Source organism: Passer domesticus, chromosome 7, assembly GCF_036417665.1.
Source record: "Passer domesticus isolate bPasDom1 chromosome 7, bPasDom1.hap1, whole genome shotgun sequence".
NCBI classification, from domain to species: domain Eukaryota; kingdom Metazoa; phylum Chordata; class Aves; order Passeriformes; family Passeridae; genus Passer; species Passer domesticus.
Window position 1 is genome coordinate 12,344,653 of NC_087480.1, and position 23,914 is coordinate 12,368,566.

At 38.4% G+C, this 23,914-nt stretch overlaps 1 protein-coding gene across 8 annotated transcripts in view; it reads right to left on the reverse strand.

Moving 5' to 3' along the window:
* Positions 1–1,458: 1,458 nt before the first annotated feature.
* Positions 1,459–23,914, reverse strand: part of MTMR1 (myotubularin related protein 1) — a 37,792-nt gene continuing 15,336 nt past the window's right edge. For all 8 annotated transcript variants that reach the window (XM_064426907.1, XM_064426909.1, XM_064426905.1 and 5 more), the window contains 5 exons: positions 22,341–22,547; positions 21,476–21,568; positions 16,413–16,526; positions 14,860–15,036; positions 1,459–2,730 (listed from right to left, as the gene is read on the reverse strand). In XM_064426907.1, the coding sequence (XP_064282977.1) occupies positions 2,566–2,730; positions 14,860–15,036; positions 16,413–16,526; positions 21,476–21,568; positions 22,341–22,547 (756 nt within the window). In that variant the 3' untranslated portion in view covers positions 1,459–2,565. The remainder of the gene's footprint in view (positions 2,731–14,859; positions 15,037–16,412; positions 16,527–21,475; positions 21,569–22,340; positions 22,548–23,914) is intronic.

Consider the following 23,914-nt stretch of genomic DNA (forward strand, 5'->3'; position numbering starts at 1 on the left):
CTGTCTTTGCACATTCCCCTTATACTGAGCAGTCAAAACCAACAACCAAAGCAGAAGATCTGGTGTTTGAACCAGAAGTTAACAGCTCTGTCCAAGGTGCAGACAGGGAATAGGACTCTGCTTGTCCCTTAGCTAGTTCAACACTGCCTTATTGAAAAAGAAAAGACAGAATTAGTTGTTAAATCAATAGGAAAAAATCTGATTATCGGGAAGCAGAGTGAGTACAACAACAATCATCTCTTGAGTGTAAAGCTATGCTCTAACTGCCCATATGAGCTAGAGAATACCTCTGAATATTTCCATACTAACATGTACAAACGCATCCATTGTGCTGACAATGGGACAGCAGGACCCTCCCCAGAGCTCTGCCCGCACACCAGGGACTCACTGAGCTGTGCTGAAACTGGTGGATACGCAGCCAGTCAGCTGAAATAACTGATATGCTGCTAAGCAAAACCAAATTCTCAGAGTTTAGCTTTAGAAATCCAAGCTTTAAAAATCTCAGAACGCCCAAGCTAATCCAGTCATCGCTTTTGCAATAATTATATAGAAAATGTTGTGATTATTAGCACAAATATAGAGAAAAACTTCAAAAGATTTTCTTTAGCACTGCATTTTGGAGATAATATGCTTTACTTTAATATACAGTTGAAATGTCAAGGAAATCTGAAGTACGGAAGAGTTTAATTCAACACCAGCTCAACATATTTTGGCAATGTAAAATTCACTGCTGGCACACTGTTCAGCAGAACCATTTTTACAGGAAAACATCTTTCATCTGTTTAGAAAAAGCCTTAAATTGGTTAAGAGATGCAACATTGCAAGCCTTCCCAAACTGTGTTTGTGTAGGTGAATATTTATTATGAAAAGCATTCACTACAGCAAAAAGGCCATGTTGAAGTACCCTGCACTGCACAGTAAACGTGTAAGACTGGATACAGCACTTCAGCTCTCCAGCTGAAGTCAGGAAGGTGCTCAGCAGCTCCCCTGGCTCATTAACTGTGTGCTGGGTAGAGTTAATGCCCAGAAGGAGACACAGAAAAGCCCGTCGTGTACTGGGAACAAAAGTGCAGCAACAAATGAATACTCACAGTCAGTAAAACCCACAATCACCATAGAGAATCAATTGGCTCTTAAAAACGGGCTTAATTCCCACCAGCAGAACCTGGAGCAATACAAGCACGAGTCAAAAAGCAGAGCTGCAATATTTAAGTTTCCTAAGGAGAAGGACCAGATTTTCATGAAACTCAGCAGGAAAATGATCCAGGGAAAATTTGCAGCATGCACCATTTCTAGGCCTTCCAAGAATGCCAGTGAGTAATTTTCTAAAAGGAGGAATGTTACAGTAATCAAATCTCTCCAATATGAGTATTTCTGGAGGGAGTTGCAAGAAAGTTGGGAATGTATATTTAACGTGACAACACAGTTAAATTATTACAGAAAAAATGCTAGTAGGAATTTAAAAAACAAAAAGCCAAGAGGCTTTATTTCAAGAAAAACAATTAATATCATATTATTCAAAAACCTTTGTCAAACAAAGTCATTGCAAGTTAAGGTCCTCAGAAGGGTTTGGACAGGCAGGATCCATTTTCTGAAGGTACAGCTTAAACCCACGGGAGGATGCATATGTTTAACATCACATACACATGGGTGTAAACGCACACAGCTTTGCATTTCGTGTGTACACTAGAAACAAAACACACTTCACAATGTGGAGCTATACAGACTATACAATTTACACAGCTGGGTGTCATTCCAGCCCCAAATATTACCATTTGCTAGAAAACAAACTTTTACTTTGTACAAGACCTTGACATGAGCAAGTTTACCCCTCGCTCAGGAGGCTGAAACTGAACAATAAGCTAAACAGTCAAAAGACTTTATTTCAACTTGTACAAAAGGCATTAAAAAACCTAAAATACATGCTTTACCAAATATATTACATCATACAAGTCAGTGTGGTGTACTTGATAAACCCAGCTCAACTTCATTCACTTTTAATGGCATATTTAGTTCAAAATGTAAAACTGACTACACTGGAAAACATTTATTTTAAAATCAATTTCCAAGTGCATTACCTAAAAAAAATAAATTGCTCTAGCAAAAAAAAAAAAAATAGAAATATATATATATATATTACTGAGTGAAATAAGGAGCTCCCATTCAGAAAAACATTTTGTGTTCTGTGTAAGCATCATGTGGCATTTCATCTGATTCTTTCAACCAGGCATAGTACTCTAGACAATGTGTGAGGCATTTTTCTGTCTGCTTGGCAGATGGATTCCTTTTTAGAATGGTTAAATTGTTAGTTGCTCAAAACAAAGTTTAAATTCACGATTGGTGGCTTAGCTAGAGTGTCAAAACACATGTGGGAACTGCCAACAAGAAAATACATCACATCTACTGAAGCTCTTTTTGGCCTCATCGTGATAATATCAGCCACAGAGTAAGGCATGTAGATCATAGCAATCACGAGTCACTCACACTCCTTGTGTGATGGGAAAAGCATGTCACCCTGCTCTGTGTTACCTGACACTGATTTTTTCACATGGCTTTCGTTCCACATCACACAGAGGTGTGCACTGGTGTGGCAGAATGGGAAGGAGATGAGCCTCTGTCAGAGGAGGAGGAAATGGAACGTGTGGCAGCTTCCCGCTGCAAATCCTCCACCTTCTTCTGGAGCTCTGTCCTGATGGCCAGCAGTTCTTTAAGATTTTGGTGGATTGGAACCTGCCAGGAAAAGAAAGAAAAGGCTTACTGTGACTCTCATAGTGAGTTATCTTTTCCAGCAATGCATCTGCTGTTGCTTTCAATAACAAGGAATTCAACACTTGTGAATTTCAGTATGTCAATATTTAGGGAAAGTGTTTCTTTAGTCATTTGAAATGAAACATTGCAAGAAACTGTCCCTTTCTAACAACACAATTGGCAGGAAACCTATTAAAAAGTGTTTGCAAATGGTTTTGGTGAAATAACAAATATACTTCAATAAATGTGCCTGTATTCCTACCAATACCACTGTCAGCTGAACTTGGAATGCCTTTCCTGGGAATGATTTCTCTGGCCTGTTGGGACAGGACTTTATACACAGAGTAGAGTTTAAAAAGCTGGTTCCATATGGAGCATCTTGTTACTCTTCTAACCAGGCATCCTTCCAGGAGTCTGACCCCTTCCAGTGAGAAAAGTGCAGCAGCCAAGTGAACGGTGCCTGGACCTCCCAGAGTCTTACTCCAATAAATCTCTCAGAGAAGTGCATGGTACAGGTTTCTGCTTCTGACATTACCCAGCAAACATCAGAGATGCACCGCTCTGCATCAGAGCCCTTTCATATTCATCTGACACATTCAACTATATCGTGGCCAGAGGCAGATTCAAGCCATACTGGATTTTGCAGCTGGATTTGTTATCTCAGACAAGCAGAGAGAATCCTCCCCCTCTTCCAAATTCCACAACAAGGCCAAAAAAGCTTTAAGTTGCTTTTAATTTATTTTATCCTGTACAAACTCTAATTGTTTATAGCTTTTGGAAAGAGCAAGAGGGGAAAAGAATTTAATTGCACTGATGCAACCATCATGGGGAAATGCAGCACTGGGAGACCTATGGATTGCTGGATGAGTAATTTACACCCTGGGCTTCTGGAATGCCAGGCTGCAGGGAATTCATTCAGCACCATCAGTTCCTGCTGCTCAGCAGTGATTGTTAAGCTGGGATGCACACCTGAGCCTGCCACCTGCACATGTGAAGGAAACAGCAACAACCAGAAAGGGTTTTAATTGCTACCAATACACAACTGAGTCACAACTTACATTTTTGTGAATTCTCATTTTTAAAGAACATACATCCAAAATCCATGCATTTGATATTGATTATTTTCAAAACCTAACACAGAAAAATACCATTTAATTTTTAACTCTTGTTTTATCTTAAAACAATGAAGTAGTACCAAAGGTCTTTTTAGGTCTACAGTTTTTTTGGCCATATTGTTTTTTCTCATTTGTGGCTTAGCCCATAAACAGAACTTCAGTGCATTGGGAAAGTGCTGCTCCCAGTACCCTGGGAGTCATCAATTCATCCAGCAAGTCATCTGCAATAATTTTAAAAAGCATAACTTTTGGAGTCCTCAGCAGAACAATTGCTGCACACCATGAGCACCCAATGACCCTGGAGCCCTGCCCTCACTGTGCAATGAATTCCCTCTTGCAGTTTTACCCTCCATCCTCTGTACAAACTCTTCAGCAAGTGAGGCCACAAATCTACAGAGCTCCTTCACTAATCAAACACAAAGCACACCTTCCAGAAAGCCAATCTCATTTTTCTGAGGTAGACTACAGAAAGCAGAACACCTAAAACATGGCAAAACTGAGCCTGCTGCTGAAGATTCTCTAAGATGCTGTAAAATACACACTGTGGAAACTTCACATTTTAGTAAAGATTGAGATTTCTGGAATTGGCACCCCCTGTATTTATTTTTCCCCCTCAATAAAAGATCACTTTCTCACAGGAAGATTTCTTTAGGAAGACATTTTCCTGAAACATGTAGGTCCCTAACAAATGATTTACCATTGGAATCATCAGTCACACAATGGCTCATGGAGATCTGTACACCTCATTTCTGCACAGCTTCACCAAGACTCAGTAAACCAGGCAGGTTTCACACGGGCACCAGCTGCTGGGGTCACTGCAGAGCTCAAACACTCTCAAAGAGCAGCTCCACAAAACTGGCTTTTGGGGAACCTACTACGAATCCTTCCAGGATACACCACACAAAAGCTGCTGCAGGACTTGGCATGCTCTGTAATGTGCTTTGGGGAAGAAAAGTGTGTCTGCACCTCTCAGTCCCTCTGCATGCCCAGGGCCTAATTCAACAGGCTCGTGCTCCAACTTTGACGCAAGTGCTGTTCTCCCCACAGGTCCATCCTGAAGAGCAGAGCTGCCTTTCAATAAATTAGCTAAATAACAATAATGACTTTTAAAAAGCCTGCGTATATTCAAGTCACACACAAAACTCTTCAACATTAAGATTGCAAAATTACACTCTCAAAGAATTAGGAGGTGTCAGAATGAAGATTATTTCTCCAACCTCAATTCAGCCTTCCTGTACATCTGTATAAAATCATTGGTCAAATAAATATTAAAATACTAGCTTCCCCCTTGTATTCATCATTTACTTGGTGCACAGGCTGATGCTACTTAATTAATGAGAAGTTATTCAATATTTAGTTTTCTTTGCAGTGTTTGACCTCATCTTTTATTTATTGTTCTGAATTTAAAATGCTAAAGTTTCCTTTTCTGTACTTTCATCTCATGTCAAGAAACAAATTTATTTCTGCAGCACCCTAATGAGGTATGGGAGTATTAACACTCCGCTTTTACAAACAAGGATCTGAAGCCAGCACCTCCTAATTTAACAGAGAACTTGGGAATTCTGCAGATGGGGCATGTGGGTATCAAGCAGGACACCCAGGAAATAAGGACAAACAGAGGGATCATTCTGCTCCAGGTGAGCTCCCTTACAACAGAGGAATCTTGTGGCAAAGGCAGGGAGAAACTTCATTTCTCCCAGGACACAACTCTTCCTCTGCCTGCAGCCCTGTCCCCTCCAGCCTGCCTTCCCAGAAAGCCAACACCCCCAGCACCCAGAGCAATATTCACTCCTAGCTCCTATTCCAGCTAGACACAACTCTCTCACAGACTCTGTATAAAATCCATCTCTCAGTCCTTTGATTTATTCTCAGTTCTTCAGAATTCATTGAGATTATTGCAGCCTCAGACCTCCAAATTGGAAGAATTTCTTCCAGGATATGAGTGGGACAGTTTATGAAATATAATCTAACTAAAACCTCATGTTTTCCCTAGAGATGGAGCATTTATAGAAAAACAGCCCCTTGCCCCAACAGAAGTCCTGTAAGTTTCCCAATACTTTCATATGGGAAAACATTTTTCTTAGTCACATTCTCATAAGCAGCTGAGCTTTCTTGGATTAAGTTTTACAAAACAATTCAGTCAGACACACAAATTTGGCAACTCAATGCAAACCATCAGAGCCCAGCCAAGCTGTAAGCAAGGCAGAGTAGGGTCTTATAGCAGGGAAAACAAGGGGTCACCTTCAGAACACTGGCCATCTTTCAGTAAGGGCATGTTAGATTTAAACACAGTTCCACATAAATACCATCATGCCATCTCATCTGGCAGTGTCAACACAAAGGGTTTTCTGATACAATGCCTTTCCCAGGAAAAGATTCTTTTTGATTGCCATTAACACAACATCATGTAGATGCACACAATAAAATTGCAGAAATAGGTTTCACATATTAAACTTCCAATACACACTTTAATTTAATGAAATAACATGACAAATTCAGTCTAGAAAAATCTCAAGCAGCTCAATTTTCAAGCGGCTGACAATAGCTGATTTTTTAGTAATAATGGTTCATGTTCACATTACATTATCATGGGGTAAGGAAAAGGTGGTATAGGCAGCTGAAGTATCACAGAAGTTCCTACAAAAAGACCTGAAAAGCAGCCTGGCACGAGGATGGAGGAGGAAGAGTAGAAAGATGAAACATCATAATTAAATTCTGTCATGAAAAACATTCAAATTAAAAAGTCAGTTCATTTCCACACTTCCTAAAGACTTATTCTCAGGGAGACCTGTTGCTGTCAGTGTATCCTCAAAGCATCCTGTACAAATTCTTACAGAACAGCATCTCCATTTTTGTCACTTCACCCTGCTCTATTTCATCACGAGATTCCTCTCTCAAAGAAAACCTTCTTCAGAAGGAAATGGGTCCAACAGCCCTCACAATAACACTGTAATGGCTTGCTGTGAACGAGGCTCTCCTTCACTCTGCCACTGCTTAGAAAGAAAGGAAGTGGAAGAGTGACAGATTCTGCAAGGAACAAGAAGTTTGAAGAAGATTGTTTATTACAAGATCTTGTTACCACCTTAACCCTAGAACTGTGTACTTGCACAGCACAAGTAGCATCTCCAAGGCAAGCTTTTATTACTGTCTTGTTAAGAAATCATGTAATTGGTTTGCCTGAGATGAATTTGTTGGGAAGCTGACAGCAGCTGTACTGTTTTCTACTCTCTCATTCTGCCTCTCAATTAGGAGTGGAAGCTCAAAAGATGACTCTGGACCTATCACCCAGCTGCATTCAGCTTATTTTTGCTGCTCTAGACCACAGATTTTCAGCAGAGTATGCACCCTTTCCTTTGTCACACCAGTGTCCCCACAGTGATGCTGCCAGGCAACACTCAGCTTCTCCAGCCATCATTTCTGTCCATCACCCAGCTAAAAGCACAGAACTATTTCTGCTGCATGAGAGGAGCCTACCCAGATGAAACTCTACCCAGCAGTGCATCTACAGCTTGGTTGGGCTGGAAAATTTCCTGGGCCATTGCTCTTCAGAATGTTTTTCATGTGCTATTTAAACTATTATCTCAATGTGCTGAAAAACAGTACATTTCATTGCTGTGATTTAATATAATAGTCCAGTAAAAATGATGTAGAAACATAAAGGTGAATGTACTACAGATCTTTTAATGGTTTTTGGAGGTTGAACTTCATTAAAAAAAATCTGCTATGTACTATTTACAAGAAATAGAAATAGATTTCTCTAGTCACATAAAATTTACTATAAATAGTTAGAAGCTGATCACCCCAAAACAAAATTGGAACTTGCCTCTAACATAGCTAGCAACAGAACCAAACAGGAACACGAATATGGAGCTTGCCAGCAGCACTAAGTAGTGGGGAAAAGGGCCTGGATCCTTGGGAAGTCTGATCTCACTGCAGGCATTAACCAAAAAGCTGCAGAAGAATCTACCCACAAAGCTTCAAAAAGACTTTTCAGTGTTGGGGCTTTTTTGTTTTGCTCCCACCTCCCCCCCCCCTTTTTTTCTTGGTGGTGTTTTTTTTTTTGTTTGTTTGGTTTTTTTGGTTTTTTTTTTGTTTGTTTTTGTTTTTTTTTTGGTTTTTTTTTTCAATTGTTACTGTGATATTGACTCAGAAATGCAGACTACATGCTGCTCCCCTATCTCATAACTTATTTTTCCCACCACTTTCCCAAACCCTCTGCCCCAAGTCCTTTTACCTGTCTTGAGCAATACCCTCAGCATTAAATATAAGCTTTTTAGACTTCTCCCTGTTGTCCACGATTCTGGCATCTTTCTGTTTGGCTTTGAGCTCTAACCAAATTTTGTACCATCATAATCAAATCCCTAGTTTTATTCCATTACCTCTCTTGCACTGAGTTATCTCAAGAAACTAACATATTTTTTTTGTAAACAGAAGGCAAAAAGAATATTCAACTCACCAGGAAGATTTTATTTAGGGAAGCTCACATTTTGACCCATTTCTTCCAATTTCAACATTTCTCTAAGTTTTTAGTTCGACTTCTCTCCACCAAGCCACAATTCAACATAGGACCTGATTCCCTCCTCATACAACCTATTCATTCACCTGTAGCTACCTGGAACTTCTGTAATTCTTCCATGTTACTTGCCTCTTTTCCCTTCCCTTCCCTTCCCTTCCCTTCCCTTCCCTTCCCTTCCCTTCCCTTCCCTTCCCTTCCCTTCCCTTCCCTTCCCTTCCCTTCCCTTCCCTTCCCTTCCCTTCCCTTCCCTTCCCTTCCCTTCCCTTCCCTTCCCTTCCCTTCCCTTCCCTTCCCTTCCCTTCCCTTCCCTTCCCTTCCCTTCCCTTCCCTTCCCTTCCCTTCCCTTCCCTTCCCTTCCCTTCCCTTCCCTTCCCTTCCCTTCCCTGGATATTCCCAGCTTTCCCATCACCCCAAAGAGTTTCTCCTGCCTGGTACATGCAGTTTCTGTGCCCTGTGAGCTATGACATGATTCTCACACTGCTACTGATCCCTGCAATATCTGAAACCCCACTCCCAACCAGTAAAAAGCAGTAAAATGCTGCCAGAATTGAGTGAGCCAAGTACCATTCTTCACTAAGGAAGAACTGATTGTAGGTTTCTGCACAGTAACCAGTTAAAATGGGTGGTGGTTGTTTTCCCTCTTTAGCTTCCTTTGCTGCCTATTTCATTCAAAAGCAGGTACTTTTCCTCCACCTTAACCATAGGGTACCTACTGCCTACATTGAGCAGAAAAATATTTACAACACTGCTAAAAACATTCTTTATCACTCAAAATACCATTGATATGAAACCATTTTTTAAACTGAATTATTCACATATATCAAAAGCAGTGTAATGCTGAGCACATGCCACTCCACAGTTATGATGAATTATTCCTGCTGGGGGAAGGATTTGAGGAAAAATAAAGTGGTTTTTTTAAACTATGCCCACTAGAGAAACTATAGTTATGCTATACTATATACATACTACATCCCACATAAAAACCACATAAAAACATAAGACAGCTTCATTTCCCCAGAAATTCAAGCCTTCCTCTTCACAGAATTACTACAGTTCACTTTCAGTATTGATTTTCAGGTTTTCATTCCCAAGGAATCCTTCAGGATCCTGAAGTGCTTTTGAATAGCAAAATTTGTCAACACAAGGATGGATAAAAGAGAAATTATAATGGTTACTCACTTATAGTACCACCAAGTCTTAATTGGATGGATATCTACCATGTGTTACTCTACCAGCTCAAGGACAGCCATTCACATGAAAATTGTTCAACAGTGAATGCATTTTGCCTTGTTCAGTGAGCACACTTTATCTATTCTAGCAACAGGGAAGAAAAGCTGCAGAAGAAAATGGTTATTTTAAATTCATTGCTCAGCTTAAGACTGTCAGTTTTCCAAAAACCTACTCTGTGCTTTGGAAAGGCAACAATATCTTTCACTTGAGCTTTTTGTTCCTCTCTGTGAAGAACTGGAACTCTGACAGCCTGGTTAACAGGACACTCGTAGCAAAAGGCAATCTCAAATGATGAAGACAGCAATTTTCAATAATTGCAAATTTTCAATAAACAGCAAATTTCAACACTTCCACACTTCTTCTAGAGGTGTGCTCCTGAGAGATCAAGCAAAAAGCCCTGGCCTCCTGGGAAAAGAAGGACAAAAATTATGAATTTTGGATAGCAAAATTCATAATTTCCCCACAGCTACCAGGTGGGAACTGAACAACTGACAGATTTCCAGACTCAGGAAACTGTACAAGCTGCAAGCTGATGCCACTGCTTATTAAAAATCTACATCCCACTTAGATTTAGACATCTGAGACATGAGAGAAATGGAGTGCTTGCCCTTCAAAATGTGTTAGAAACTCCCAAAAATGAAGATTATTTGCACACTACTAGTTTCTCCCATTCTGTGCACATTCTGATGCTCACTATAGGATACCAATTTTTCTTATGTAACTACAGTTTCTTTCAGCATCCAGGATAAGCAGTTAGTCTTTATTTTATTCTCTACTGATTGAATCCTGACACTTTGATCTATACATAAAAATTATCTTCAGTAAACTAGACTCTGGAGATCTTTATTTGACACTCAACTACACAGAAACTACCAAGTACTGTCCAAAACCTGCCTCATTTCAGACGAAACTCTTTGATAACTGCAGGGATGAAATCTGCTTTGCTGAGGTAACACCCAGCTGCCTAACCCACAAGGCAATTCCTTCTCCTGACATCTCCTGCCTCACTCTTTCATTCAAAAAGAGGGACTCAGGACCAGCAATGCCAAGGTGTTCCAGAGCCGTGTTTTCACCACAAAAAGGTGGTAAATCAAATGAATGGACTTTCAAAAATATCCCAATGTCAGCTTGCTTGGAGGGGAACATACCAGGCAGTGTGACTGCAGGCAGGGATAAATGCATGAACACTCCATGTGCCAGGCAATAAGTTACATGCAGTAAGTTACACATTATCCTGTTACATGCAGGATAAAGCATTTCAGTAATTATGTTTTCCAGTTTATTGTCAGCAATTTTCCCAGTCACACTCAGGATGTTAGTTGTTGTTTTCACTGTACAATATTCTGTGTTTATTGACACTGAAGCACAGCTAACATCTGATTGCTCAACTGTTCAACACATCAAATCCTTTGGCAATAGCACCAAATAAAAGCAGCAATTGTAAGCTATTTATACACTTTACAGTCATTTCTCTATATACTGAACAAACAGCTTTACTTAATCCTACCTTTCCCTTTCATGTCTTTAAGTGAGCTGCTAACCAGCCAACAGAATTTCCCTGACTCTTCCACAGGAGTTTTGAGACTGCCTTTATCAGATGATCCCATCACAGTAGCTGGATTGAATTTCTGGGTGATAGATAGTGCTAGCCTTTTACTCTGGATGACAGTCCATACACATGAAGAAAAGAATGAATTTGAAAAATTACAGGGATTTCTACAGGGCTTCAACATGAGCACTGTGGCCAAATTTACAGAACTGAGCTTGAAGAAAAATTACCAGGCATAGAAAAATAAAAAAAAAGTCCCACATAAAACCAAAATTAAATGAAGCCCTGCCCTCCAAGGGTTAAAACATAATTTCCAAGAAAGCATAAAAAGAACTAAACATATTCTCATGGACTATGCAAAGTTTGGTGACTAAAATGCATTATTTTCCTTGCCTCTCACAGCTTGACTTGAAAGGACTGGAACTTTTACTCATGCTCTGCATATATGAATGATGGGGTATGTTAGTTCAAAACTACTGCCCCTGCAGAGATCAGATTCAAGAACATCATTGTTGTGTCCTCCCCACCTTCCAGAGATGCCCAAGGAGATACTTAATGACAGCAGGCAGCCAGAACTCCTCAAATCACTGTCAAGAAGAGGATGAAATGACTACATAGAATAGGGAAAAATATAAATCAACTGAAAAAATTCCAAACCATCATATTATCTAATGTATTCCAGACTAGCAGGGTGATACCCACAGATCCCACACCTCTACATGACAGAATGGAAGAGCTTCTCTTTCACATGTCACATACAAATACCCCCTTCTCCAACTACAAGAAAGAGCAAATCTGAAAGAGGTCTTCTCAGTCAATGAACTCAAATAAAACAGAACTTAGATCTATCTCATTTTCTTGGGACAAGAAGACAATAATGATGTAACACCTCCAAACTCAAACCAAAGAACATTTCAGTTAAGCATTAGAATGACCTCGTTGAAGCACAATTTAGCAACAAGAGATGTCCACATTTAACCTAGAATTTTCCCCAATGTTCACTTCTCAGACTCCTGAGCTTTGAACCCTATGGAAAGAGGCTGTGTGTCCTTAAATGCACAAGATATATTGCAAGACAAAATAAACATGCAAATAAACATGGTCAAAATGCAAATAAACATGGTCAAAACCACCATCTCAGGTTCCACAAAGCTTAGACAGAACTGAAGTTATTTCTAAGCAATCTTTGTAGAACATAAGAATAATGCTAAACTCTGTATGTTCTAGAGCAATGAAGAATATGTTCAGACTGTACTACACTGGTAAAGCTTGAGACACAGATATTTGACAATAATACAAAAGCAAATAAATGGTTATATCAAGTTAGCGTTCGGTAATTTTCAAATTAAAACAAATTACAGGTCACATATGTTCATTTCCAATATAAAAGGCAATGAAGTGCAATGAAACTTCTCTCAGCCCATTTGAAAATCAAGTTCACTAATCAAGTGGAAATGAGGAAACTTAAAATATTGCCTCCAACCAAGACCTGCCCTTCTGCTCCTGTGAGATTTCTCTCCCATAACACCAAGTTGGTTGAAAACAGATATCAAAGATCCATTCTGATTATATTCAAATTATTCCCTTAAATTCACCTGTTGGGCTTTTTGTCCTTTTTTGGTGAGTTCCTCAAAAACAATAAACATGGTTTAGTTTTCTAAACATGTTTTTGCAGCTGATAAAACAGCACAAGGTTGCCTTGAACTAATCATCAGAGAACTTATTTATGTTAAATATTTAATTTTTTCTTATATTTAGTTGAAAATCAAGATAACACATTAAAAGGTATCAACAAATCACCTTTTCTCAGTAGGCAGGGATGGCCATTATTTAAATAAATCCACTGATTAAGAAATTTTTTCACTGAAGATAAGTGAAGATCTGCTGGGTGTCACAAGGGTCACTGCCTTTTTTTCTGTCATTGACTGCATCTGAATGTTACTGAACTGGTTAACAGGTTGTGACACCAGACAATGCAAACACAGAGGAAAGCAAACTTAGTGTATTTTGACTGCAGAAAGTGTTTTTTTACTTGCTTGTATGAGTTTGTGCTTTCATAATTAGACTGGCAAATGCAATTCTGAAAAAAAAAAAAAAAGTAATTTCTGCTGCTAATTTGTCCAAGTAGATGTGAAACACTCCCAAATGTTGGTCATAAACATAAATTCAGGCTAGAGAGGAGGAAAGGGATGATGTATCAAGACAAAACTTACGTGGCAGAATTAAAAAGCTGAAACACTTTCTTAAGTAATGCAAGAAAAGCAGGTGGCAGGAAAGTTAAGGCAGTTTCCAGGACCACCACATTTTGTTCCCTTCAGCTGCTGGAGGAGGGACCTGCTCTCACACAGTGAACAGTGACTGAGGAGCATCTCCCAGAGAGGCAGGCAGAGCACTCAGCAGTGAGCAGAGCTTTCACTAAGAGATGACAGCTCTGGTATTTCCTCATTATGTCATCTCTTTCTCACCCTCCCTCTTTTGGACCAGGACTGGCTTTCATGTGGTTCACAAAGCCTGCTTGCTCTCAGGGCCTGGAGATCTTAATCAAATCCAAGTCATAAACCAACACTGCTGCAGCTAGTGCAAACAGCACCCAAATGGTACTCAGCAAACAGGCTGAAGGTAAGATGGTATTCTGCTAAAAAGCAGCTGAAAATTTCACTTGAAAATAGTATAACCTAAAATACACCATCTTTCAAAGTTTTAACAAGTAAGAGAAACAAAGCAGCTCAAAGGAAACACCTTTGTGAGAAAAGCAAACAATTCAGATTTTTCCAGGGCCTTAAAATGTATTTCTCAGAAACCTGGACTTCCACCAGTGTAGTGGCCTTGAAACTTCCCTTGGAAAACCATCTTTTACAACAGCCTCTGACTTGAGGATGTCTAATAAATCTGAAACTCACATCTCATTCGAACTGCTAGAAGATGAAAGCACCTTTTGAGCAATCACTTAATACAGGTAATTTATCACAATATGCTTGGAGGTACCTTGGAATGTTACCTTAATAAAGAGATGGTGTAGCACACTCAGATATATTATGGTTGTGACACAATCTGAATGTTCTTTCTTCAGACTTCTAAGCATGAGAACATATGGAGCATTTGTCTGATGAGATTTAGAGATTTATCTGAATAGCAGACATTACTTATAAGAACAAATACTGGAGAATCAAGGAGCATGTAAAGGCAGTGTTTAATCTTTAGTATGTCAGCTCAAAACTGTAAAAGTCAATTGAAAACAAGCATCCCTGGGATGCTTAGAGAGCCTGCAAAATGAGTTGGTTAGTCCAGTTCCTTCAGAAACTGCTGCTGTAATTTATGTCAGGGCTGGGGAAAGGGCAAAACACGATTAAAAACAAAGGTACACAAAAACTAGGAGAAGGTTAAGGCAATAAAAGTATTAAAAAGTGTTACAAAGTATTATAAAAGTAATCTTCTGGCAAAAAAGACTGTTAATCTTTACAAGCTAATACAGTGATACTGTAACTCCCTAGCTTGTGAGTGACTGTAGAAAAAGGAAAACATCCTTTTTCCAAGTTTGACCACATCCTGCATTACCTTCACGACAAACACCTTTTTCCCTATCAGCTGAAATACCTGCAACAGATGAGCAGTTTTGTATTAAATGCTGCATTTCACACTAGGAAAAACACTAATTTCTCTTAATCTCTGTGGCCTTCAGTAAAACACGTGAGAGCTCCTACCTGAGGCCGCATCCTGGGGTTCCACCTGATGTAGTAGTTCACCCACAGCTCCAAGTGGTTCAGACTGGCAACAGGATACAGGACATGGTTTTCATAGTTTACATAGAAGGGATTTGTGAATTCCTCCAACTGGCTGTTTATATAGGACCACAGAGATACAGTCTTTGTGCTCACCTCCTGATTGAAAAAAGTTAAAAAATTAATGACATGGATTGCGAAATTTTAAAATATTATGTTAATATCTACATATCAGTAATTCTGTCCGAATTTTACCTTATCTACTAGAAAATTACAGACAGTCTGAGAACACTTCCAGTAGCTGATCATTGAACAGCCTTAAAACTTTAGCAAAACATCTGAACACTTATTTTGGTCCAAGACTAATAGAGAAAGGAGATTTAGACATATTATCTTCAGAGATATAAGCAACTAAAGGCTGGTTGTTCATAACTTACAGCAATATATACAGCTACTTAAATACATGCTTACACACTGACCAACTACACTAAAAAGATTAGCTTTAACAAGAATATCAGTGAAGAGACAGGATATTTGGAAGATCCAAAACAGTGTCTGTGAATAATAATATTTCAATCTTCCCACTCCTACTATTTCCTCCTAACAAATAATTGATATTATGCTTTAAACTGACTACTTGTGCCTTCTGAAAGTTGTATTACTCTATATTTAATCAGCATAATAATGGTTAGATCAAAGATTGGAAATCTGAACTTACATCAGATTCATCTTGCAAATTTAAACTCCTTCAGTGTTGTAAAGCATGTGTTTCTACTACCTCTGTGTCTGAAATTGCATTTCTCTATTGAGAATTGCATCTGACTATTTATTTATGAAAGAAAGCTGTCTGGAAACCCTGCATTTGCTGAGAACATGTTATTCAGCTCCATCTTGTGGTATTTACATGCAACTTTTCCTCTACAGAAGCAGTAAAGACAAATTTAAAAAAAAAAAGCAGAACTAAATATAACAAGGAATTGTAACTTGCTCAAAAAAAAGAGACAGTAAAAACAACAAAGCCACAAGTAAGCAAAAGTGAACTTGGAATAGCAACAAACTTCTATTTTTTCTCCACAATCACATAATATTTCATTGAATCCTAATTTCATTCATTTAGATGATTTTAATTTCTGCAGTCCTCAACCACAAATTCCATCCAGTTATGTCCTATAGTAACCTGCCATGTCATCCATAGGAGTTCCTTCTGAAACAGTGAAAGAAATGCTAATATAATTTGATAATTACTATTATTTAAAATTTTGTGTTTTGGCTAAATGTACCTGCAAGAGGACTTACTAAAACCCTCAACCCCACAGACAGATGATAACTAAAGAAACCTAAGTGCCTAAAGAAACCTAACAGCAGGGCATTAGTATATATTTCTCATATCATGAAATTTTAGTGTCTGCATTGTTTTTTAAGACTATGTGACAAATGTATTTAAAAACACAGCTCAGACATTCTTAGGTAATTTTCTAAGCATTTTTACTATAAAAATCAGAAAACCAAGAATGTGCATTATACTAATTATTTACCTCTTTTAATCTCTCTTTTTCACAGTTGCATAAGAAAGTCCCGAAGAGACAACTATAAAGGTGATCCAGAATGGTGATCAAAAATAACTCATTGAATTCAAAGGCTGCAGGAAACTGATGTTAAAGAAAAAGGATAAAATTACTTTCAGCATTATTTTAAGCAGTGTAGAAAGGAAGAAAATCAGACATAAGAAGTAACAAAATAATCTAGGTAAGATTTTTGTCCTATTTAGGGATTATTTGCAGGAAAACTCAGCAATTTCAGTGACTCCCACTTCAATAATTCATTTCACCTATGTACTTCTCTACAAATACTTCTCAGAGCTATACTTTACATTCATTATCCAAGTACACCAGAATACAAACATTAGCTGATATGAAACTGCTGATATAAAGCAATCCATTTTAAGAAGCTCTACCAGTGTTCTGTTCTACCCCAAGCCCTCTTGAACATATGCTTTATATTTCTTATTACAGAACAAGAAAACATTTTGGGGGAAAATAAAAAAGAAAAAATAAGATAATGGCATTTAAGAGTTTTATTTCCTATTTCAACATGCAACAAATTGAATAATAAAGGCTACTACACATACATTGTGCTTAACATTTAATTAAAACTTCTTTCCCTTTCTACTCAAGTAAGTTACTTTTCTCCATTTCACCCTGAGTTTACCATCAGCTATATACAATTAGCCTTTAATCCCTCTTCTTCTATATGGGAAAGTAAATCCTGTACACCTGAAATGAAAGAATTCTTATTCCCCTGAGCACCCATTAGGTATTTTATTCACAAGCAGAGGTTACCTGATATATTCTAAGACAAACAATCAGAAAACTGAAAATGTTTCTCCTAATATGTAGAGCTGTAAAAATTCATAAAGGAAGAAATTACTGCAAAATGCATGGGGCTGCTGCCCATTCAGATGGAAAAAGTCCTTCATCAATCAAATTTTATGGTAAGACTAAAAGTGGCAACTGCTTGATGTGCCAAAGTAACTTTGTGTCCAGTATGACAAAGGGAGCAAATACAGACATGGAATGATAGACATTTAGAAGAATAACAAATTGAGAAGACTTAAGGAAAACTTAAGAGGTAGCATTTCTCTCATTAACAATAAAGAACATGTAGTAAGAGAATAATGTTCAGGACAAATGAAACAAACTTTGTGCATTCCTTCTAGAAGACTACATCTTCACAGAAGTCTAAAAGGCAAAGTTTTAGATTCTTAAGGTACAATTTCCTGCTATGTGGAGAAATCTGAAGTCAATATTTCAGATGTGCAGAAAGCAGAGGACTGTTTTCTGTTTTGTGCCACTGAAGAACACTGAATACCTTGGTGAGTGACTCAAGAGCTACTTAAAATAAAGTTGACTCCTATAGTTAGGAGGAATAACAGCAATTGGGACTGTGGGTGAACTAGCTGATCCAGAAATTCCTCTCCAGTGTCAGCTGTGATTTATGAAGGGCAAATGTTTATTCATGTTGAAGTAAAGAGTTGAATAACACACAATGGGTGTGCTTGAATTAAACCCAGAAAGTGCTAAGTTTTAAACAATGTTTTATAAAAAAGAAGACTGATCTAAGACAAACATTGTAAAAGCATTCTCTTTCCAGGACTTCTCAAGCTAACACATACCACCTTTTGACTGAAAATTTTGAGTAAGGAGATTATCAGCATCATGACACAGAAAATGAATGGAAGCCTTCTTATGACTGCTATAGATTGTGCAGTGTTCAGCAGCACAGTGTGCTCACACTGGGGCTTCCCTTGCAAATCATGGCTTGTTTTCAACCTCCTCACCATTTGTTTTCATAAGGCATAGAGGAAACTAGGATTATCAAAACCTCTTTTTCAGTCATGTTCATAAGTTAACTACTTTTGAACTTCCTTCTCTCTAGGAAATCATGCCAAAACTTAATTACAAAACAATGATGTTAAAAACACAGCTATTACTTTAAGGAAGTATGAACAGAACTTGACAAGCAGGTGTGCTGAACCAAGTCAGGAGAAAATTCACTGGGTCCCAGATCTCAGCCTGCTGTGTCCAACTCAAAGCAGCAATCAGATAAAGAGAGCAAAAATAATTTGCAAAGCATCAAAATGATGTTTGGAAAAAACTTTGAAGACAAAATGTCTCCTAAAGGGACTCTCTTTAACTGAAAGCATCTAATGAGCCTTGTCACATCAGGGTTCTGTGTTGTGACAGGTCCATACTAATCAGAAGGAGGCTGACATGGCCACTATTCCAATCCAGTGAAGCATATTCAAAATTCCATACATCAGTGGTTGCTCTCCAACTAGTTTATTAATAAGTGATAGCACATTATTGAAACCCTGTCTTTGGATACAAGAGTTGTACTGTTGGAGCTGATGTATCAAGACTGTAGAGCTTCTATTACTGCTGCTGAAAAATCACTGACCTAAAAATGCCTTTCTCTGTAGTTCCAAGTCTATTAGTGTCTGCTTGAAGATTCAGGTGGAAAAATTCTCCAAATGGAAATTTACTTCTTCTCAAATCCACTAATTATGAGAAAACACACGGGTCATTAAAATCTCCCACTTGTTGCTGTGGGAGTTGTTGGGGGTTTTTGTAAAGTGGCATTTAAAAAAAGAAATTATCTTGTTTAAGTCTGATGATGACAAGTGGCATTTGATTCAGAGACATGCAAAATACACTTGCTTTTTAATCCATGAACTTGTTCTGTACTACAGAAACACTGAAACACTTGGCAGAACAACTGTGCAATGGACAATAATGGTTAACTGAACACCAGACAGAGGAACAGTGCACTGCTGAATCCAGTGAAAAATGCATCTACAGCAACAGCTGACACCCAGTAACAAACAGGATGAAACTTTCTGCTGACTTTCTGCAGACCTTCCTCCTGTGAGGGTTCTGTGCATGAAAGGTAGGAAGTTAAACTGCAGTGCTACATGCCAACTGTACAGTTTTTCATTTTTAACCAGGCATTAGTATTTCATCAGCTCACATGTGGCCTTTCCAGTTTGACATCTGCTACTCAGTATCACTAGAATTTACTAACAGAGGAGGGAAATCACTTCACCATGAGGTTTTTTATTAAAATCTGATGTCAATGTACTTCTCTCAAGTTCTCTGTTATTTTACTTGTGTGTCATGAAGACCATAAACCCAAGGGAAAATATAAAGCTGTCAAGGCCTAAATTTCATTGTCTCAAGCTATCTGGAAATTTGTATCCTAGTGGAAGTTAGAGATTTTCTCACTGTTTTAGGGTGACTGTTTTAAGAATGTAACTCTTAGGCCCCAAAAGAGCCTATTTGCTTGCTTTTAGCCCATGCCCAAACCAGAGCCCTGACACCCTGCAGTCATTAACACTGACTTAAGCTTTGGAACATTTTACATATGTTTACCATGAATTCTAAAGCACAAAACTATCACTGTTTCATGAGCAAATGATCTACACAATGATAAAATAGAATCCTGACTTTCAAAGGTCTGTGTCAAGGTAATGACAAGTCTTCACATCTATTCTCTAAGTGTTCAAGTCAACTGAAAAATTAAAATAAGTGGGCAAGAACTGTTCAAGCAAACTTATTTCTATTTTTTTTTCCTGTGCAACATTAACGATTTTTCAACGTCACTGCTGTTTATGAATTTCAGAACAATTTCTGGATCCAGGTTTTGAACAGATGTGGTATTGGCAAAATGTTTCATAGATTCTCTGCCCCCATCCCCTTCTCTTTTTTAAACTAGAGGCAGCTAAACTGTTTATAGCAAGAAATAGGAGGCAGCAAGGGAGATCACAAAAACAGAAGAGGCTGCTCTCAATTAAGGATCTCCCCAGAGGACTTTTGTTCCTACCAGGTGTTTAGAACTGCTCCTCTTTGCTATTGTTATTAGCTTTCCTTTGAAAGAGGAACAGGATTTTTCATTTATTTTCTCCAGCCATACTAAACAGCACATTAATGCTGAAATACAGACACACAGAAAGTCTACAAGCCCCTCTGGACAAGGGCCCAGTATAACAGCAGGGAACTTTCATAAAGCACCAAAGATGACTGTTTTGAATACAAGTTTTGGAAGCTATGATGTAAGTTTTAACAACCATGCTCAGAACAGTAAGACTAAGGTAAGAGATCTGGGAGTGCCAGGATCATATGGAACTAGACTGTTACCCTCCTCTCTTCAAAACAAATCACATACCATAGAGACTTCAGTATAACAGCTTTTACCACAAGAGCACAGACCCATGCTAGGCTTCAAGGAGGTAAAAAAAAAAAGGGCAAGAAGAAAAAAGAAAAGATAGAGGGGACGGTAAAAACCAAAGGAAGTCAAGCACCAAGAACCTCTAAATCACTTGGACATAAAGCATTCATGTGGACAACCTCTTTCAATAACCCCATTAAAGAATGACAAGATAAAAGCACAAAAAAAAGCTTAGGCTTTTGCTCATGGAGGCACAAATACAGAAAACTAAGACTAAATTAATTTGATAACATTTCAGAACAAAAATGAGAATCTGAATATTTTGGTATCTTAAGAATCACTAATTTCAGAGATCTCCCCTGATCTAGAGGTAAGAACAGTGATGGAAGTAAGGAAACTTATCAGAGAATAGGCTTGTGTAGTATAAATGCTGTCCTGTGTACATAAAAATATGTATGAAAATGTTCACATTTTAGATCTATATAAAAGAACTCTACTACCCTCAGCTCACAATCAGCCCAGATTTTTGCTGTTTCTTAAGGACAATCTAAATCCATATGAACATTTACTCTACCAGTGAACATGCAACACAGATAATTTATTTCATCAACAACTCATTTATATAAACAGCAAACCATTTGTAAGCCTGTTTTAAACAGAAAAAAAATTGCTGGTATTTTGGTTTCAAGACAAAATCTCTACTCTAGCTCCTTGTACCTGATTTTCAACAGAAATTTCCCTCTGTGTACATAGTGCAGCCACAGAGCAACTAAATTTAGGTAAACATGCTACTACTCTGTAAAGGAATGTGTTCTACACAAATTTCCAAGATAAATACTGATACCTCATAGAAATACACTCTTCAGCACCTTACCTGCCTTGTCATTTGCCAAACACAGTCAATGAACTGCAGGAAGATGGGAGATCTGTCGGCATCCGCGTGATCATCATCTCCATGTCCCACTCGCTGGAAGTCAGAGCACACTGATTTCAGCCTGGTGTGTCTGCAGTGCCATCCCAACACTGCAAAGCTCAGGAACTCTTAAATATGTTCCAGGAGTGAACAAGACAAGCAAGTCCTCCATAACATTAACCTGCATTTTTCAACTACTAAAAATGCATCCCAATATTAACTTACAGACATCCCTTCAGCATTGAGCAGAGCTGGAAAGGTCTACCAGTTGCTTCCCCATCTTCACTGCACAGCCACTGATTTCTACCAGTGGGTGAAACAGGTAGGAATTTATTAAGACTAAACTGAAAAAAATGGTTATTCCATATCCACCTGTCATAACTACATGCCATTTCTACTAAATAATCCTAAGAGTCAGAGCCCACAGAATGTCATAACAATTTATTCTAATTCCCCACTAGCCCATGTGTTAAATAAACACCTCAACCTTAAATCAGAGTAATAACTCCAGCCATTTTACACTTTAGAAACCTTAATTGTTTTCCTTGGTTCTCCATAACATAAGTTACAATCCCTCATTCTCATAAAAAAGCCACATGACTTTTCCTCACCATTGCGTTCAAACCACTTCACTTTTATTTACTTTATATTATACACATAGAGGCTTCTTGTTAAAAATGAACGGGTCACAGTTCTCTGACACACTCAGACCATTAAAAGGACACCAGAGACAATAACCAAAATGCAGCAGAGTACTGTGACAAAACTGCTAGTCAAAGTAAAAGCCCTGAAGGTGACAAACTGCACGTTAAATTTTCCAGCTTACCATTGCAAATCTATGTCCAAAACTTATCCATTCTTTCTCTACAAGAACTTCAAAGCCCTTGATGGTTCTGTAATAGCTGTCCAGCATGAGCATGGCCAGTGCAGTGAGCTGTGCAGTTCGGTCCCAGCCATCACTGCAGTGCACCACTACAGAGGTTTTACCAGATTCAATTTTATCCGCAATTCTTACTGCTCCAGCAAGAAGCATCTTAAACAAAAAACAAAGATACAAGCATATTAAATACTACTAAAACTCAAAAAAAAAAAAATTATACTCTTTAAGTCATTATGTTTTAAAATTTCAGATTAATTACATAATCATCCTGATGACAATGCTTTCAATTAGAGATTTCCAAACAGTGGTGCGCATGTTCTAGAGGTACAAAGACTCTGGGCACTCTCTTGTCCAGGCAGAGATCTTACCAGCTCTCCATTACTAGCAGCACATAACAAATGAACCTGGGAATCCCTTCTCTAAATTAATTGATATTCTGTATTATGATGAAAAGACACAAATACTGTTATCTATTCCAAAGGCTGAAGTTTCGAGGTTTTCAAAAGTTCATTGCACATGAATCAATCACTCTTTGTTGCTCCATTTTCAAGTTCAACTGAAACTACTGAGCTTAGAGAAAAGGACAAAGCGTCCAGCTAGTCTGTACCAAAACACAACCCAAACAAACCCAGAAACCCCTGGCTGGGAGCCAGTTCTGATTTGTTGCTGCATGAAGAATACATGACATTCAGCTTCTGAGCTGACCATCAACAGCCTGGATTCAGGATTATGGCAGAACAGAATTTGTGGTATGAACTAGTTAACTGCCAATTATTTCAGCTAGAAAGCTCTATTGCATTAACACAGTTTGGTCTTCAATAAAAGCAGAAAACAAATCTATTTAGCATACAGGTATGCAATAGCTTGCTCTAAAGAGAACACAGATGCTTCTGAAGGAAAACAGCTGGAAATAAACAACAGAACAGGTACAGGAAATGAGCAGGGAATGGGAGACAAAAAACACATTTACTATTAATTCAGCAGATATCTGCGGAGTATATGAAGCACGTTATTGCACTTCAGACAACAGTCTTTAGAAAACAGCTTCCTCTACAAATTTATTATTTTTTACAGATTTTTCAAAACTGGTATTTCAGTTAGGGCTCCTAATGAATAACTGGCTTTGGATTGGTTTACAAAATGAGAATTGAAAAATAGTTAATAACACAAGTTCTACCCTCAGACAGAAAATACTCCAGGTATGCAACAAGCACCAAGTGCCTCTACTCATGTTGTTGTTACTCTCTGCACACACTCAGAGTTACAGGTGCCCTCACTCCTACACCATCTCTGGAGCACTGTGGGTGCCAGGGGTTGGAAGGTGAGTTTCCAGTAATGCATTGCATTCAACTGGGACACATCCACACTGGTTTGAGCCCAGAAAACAGCAGATGTGTTTAGAGTAAAGCTGTGGACTGTTAGTGCTATTGCAAGCCAAATCAAAAGGCAGAGAACTCTTGGAAGAAATCTCAGAGAGATACTATCAACACTGTTAACACAATAATGGCAGCCTTTAAGAA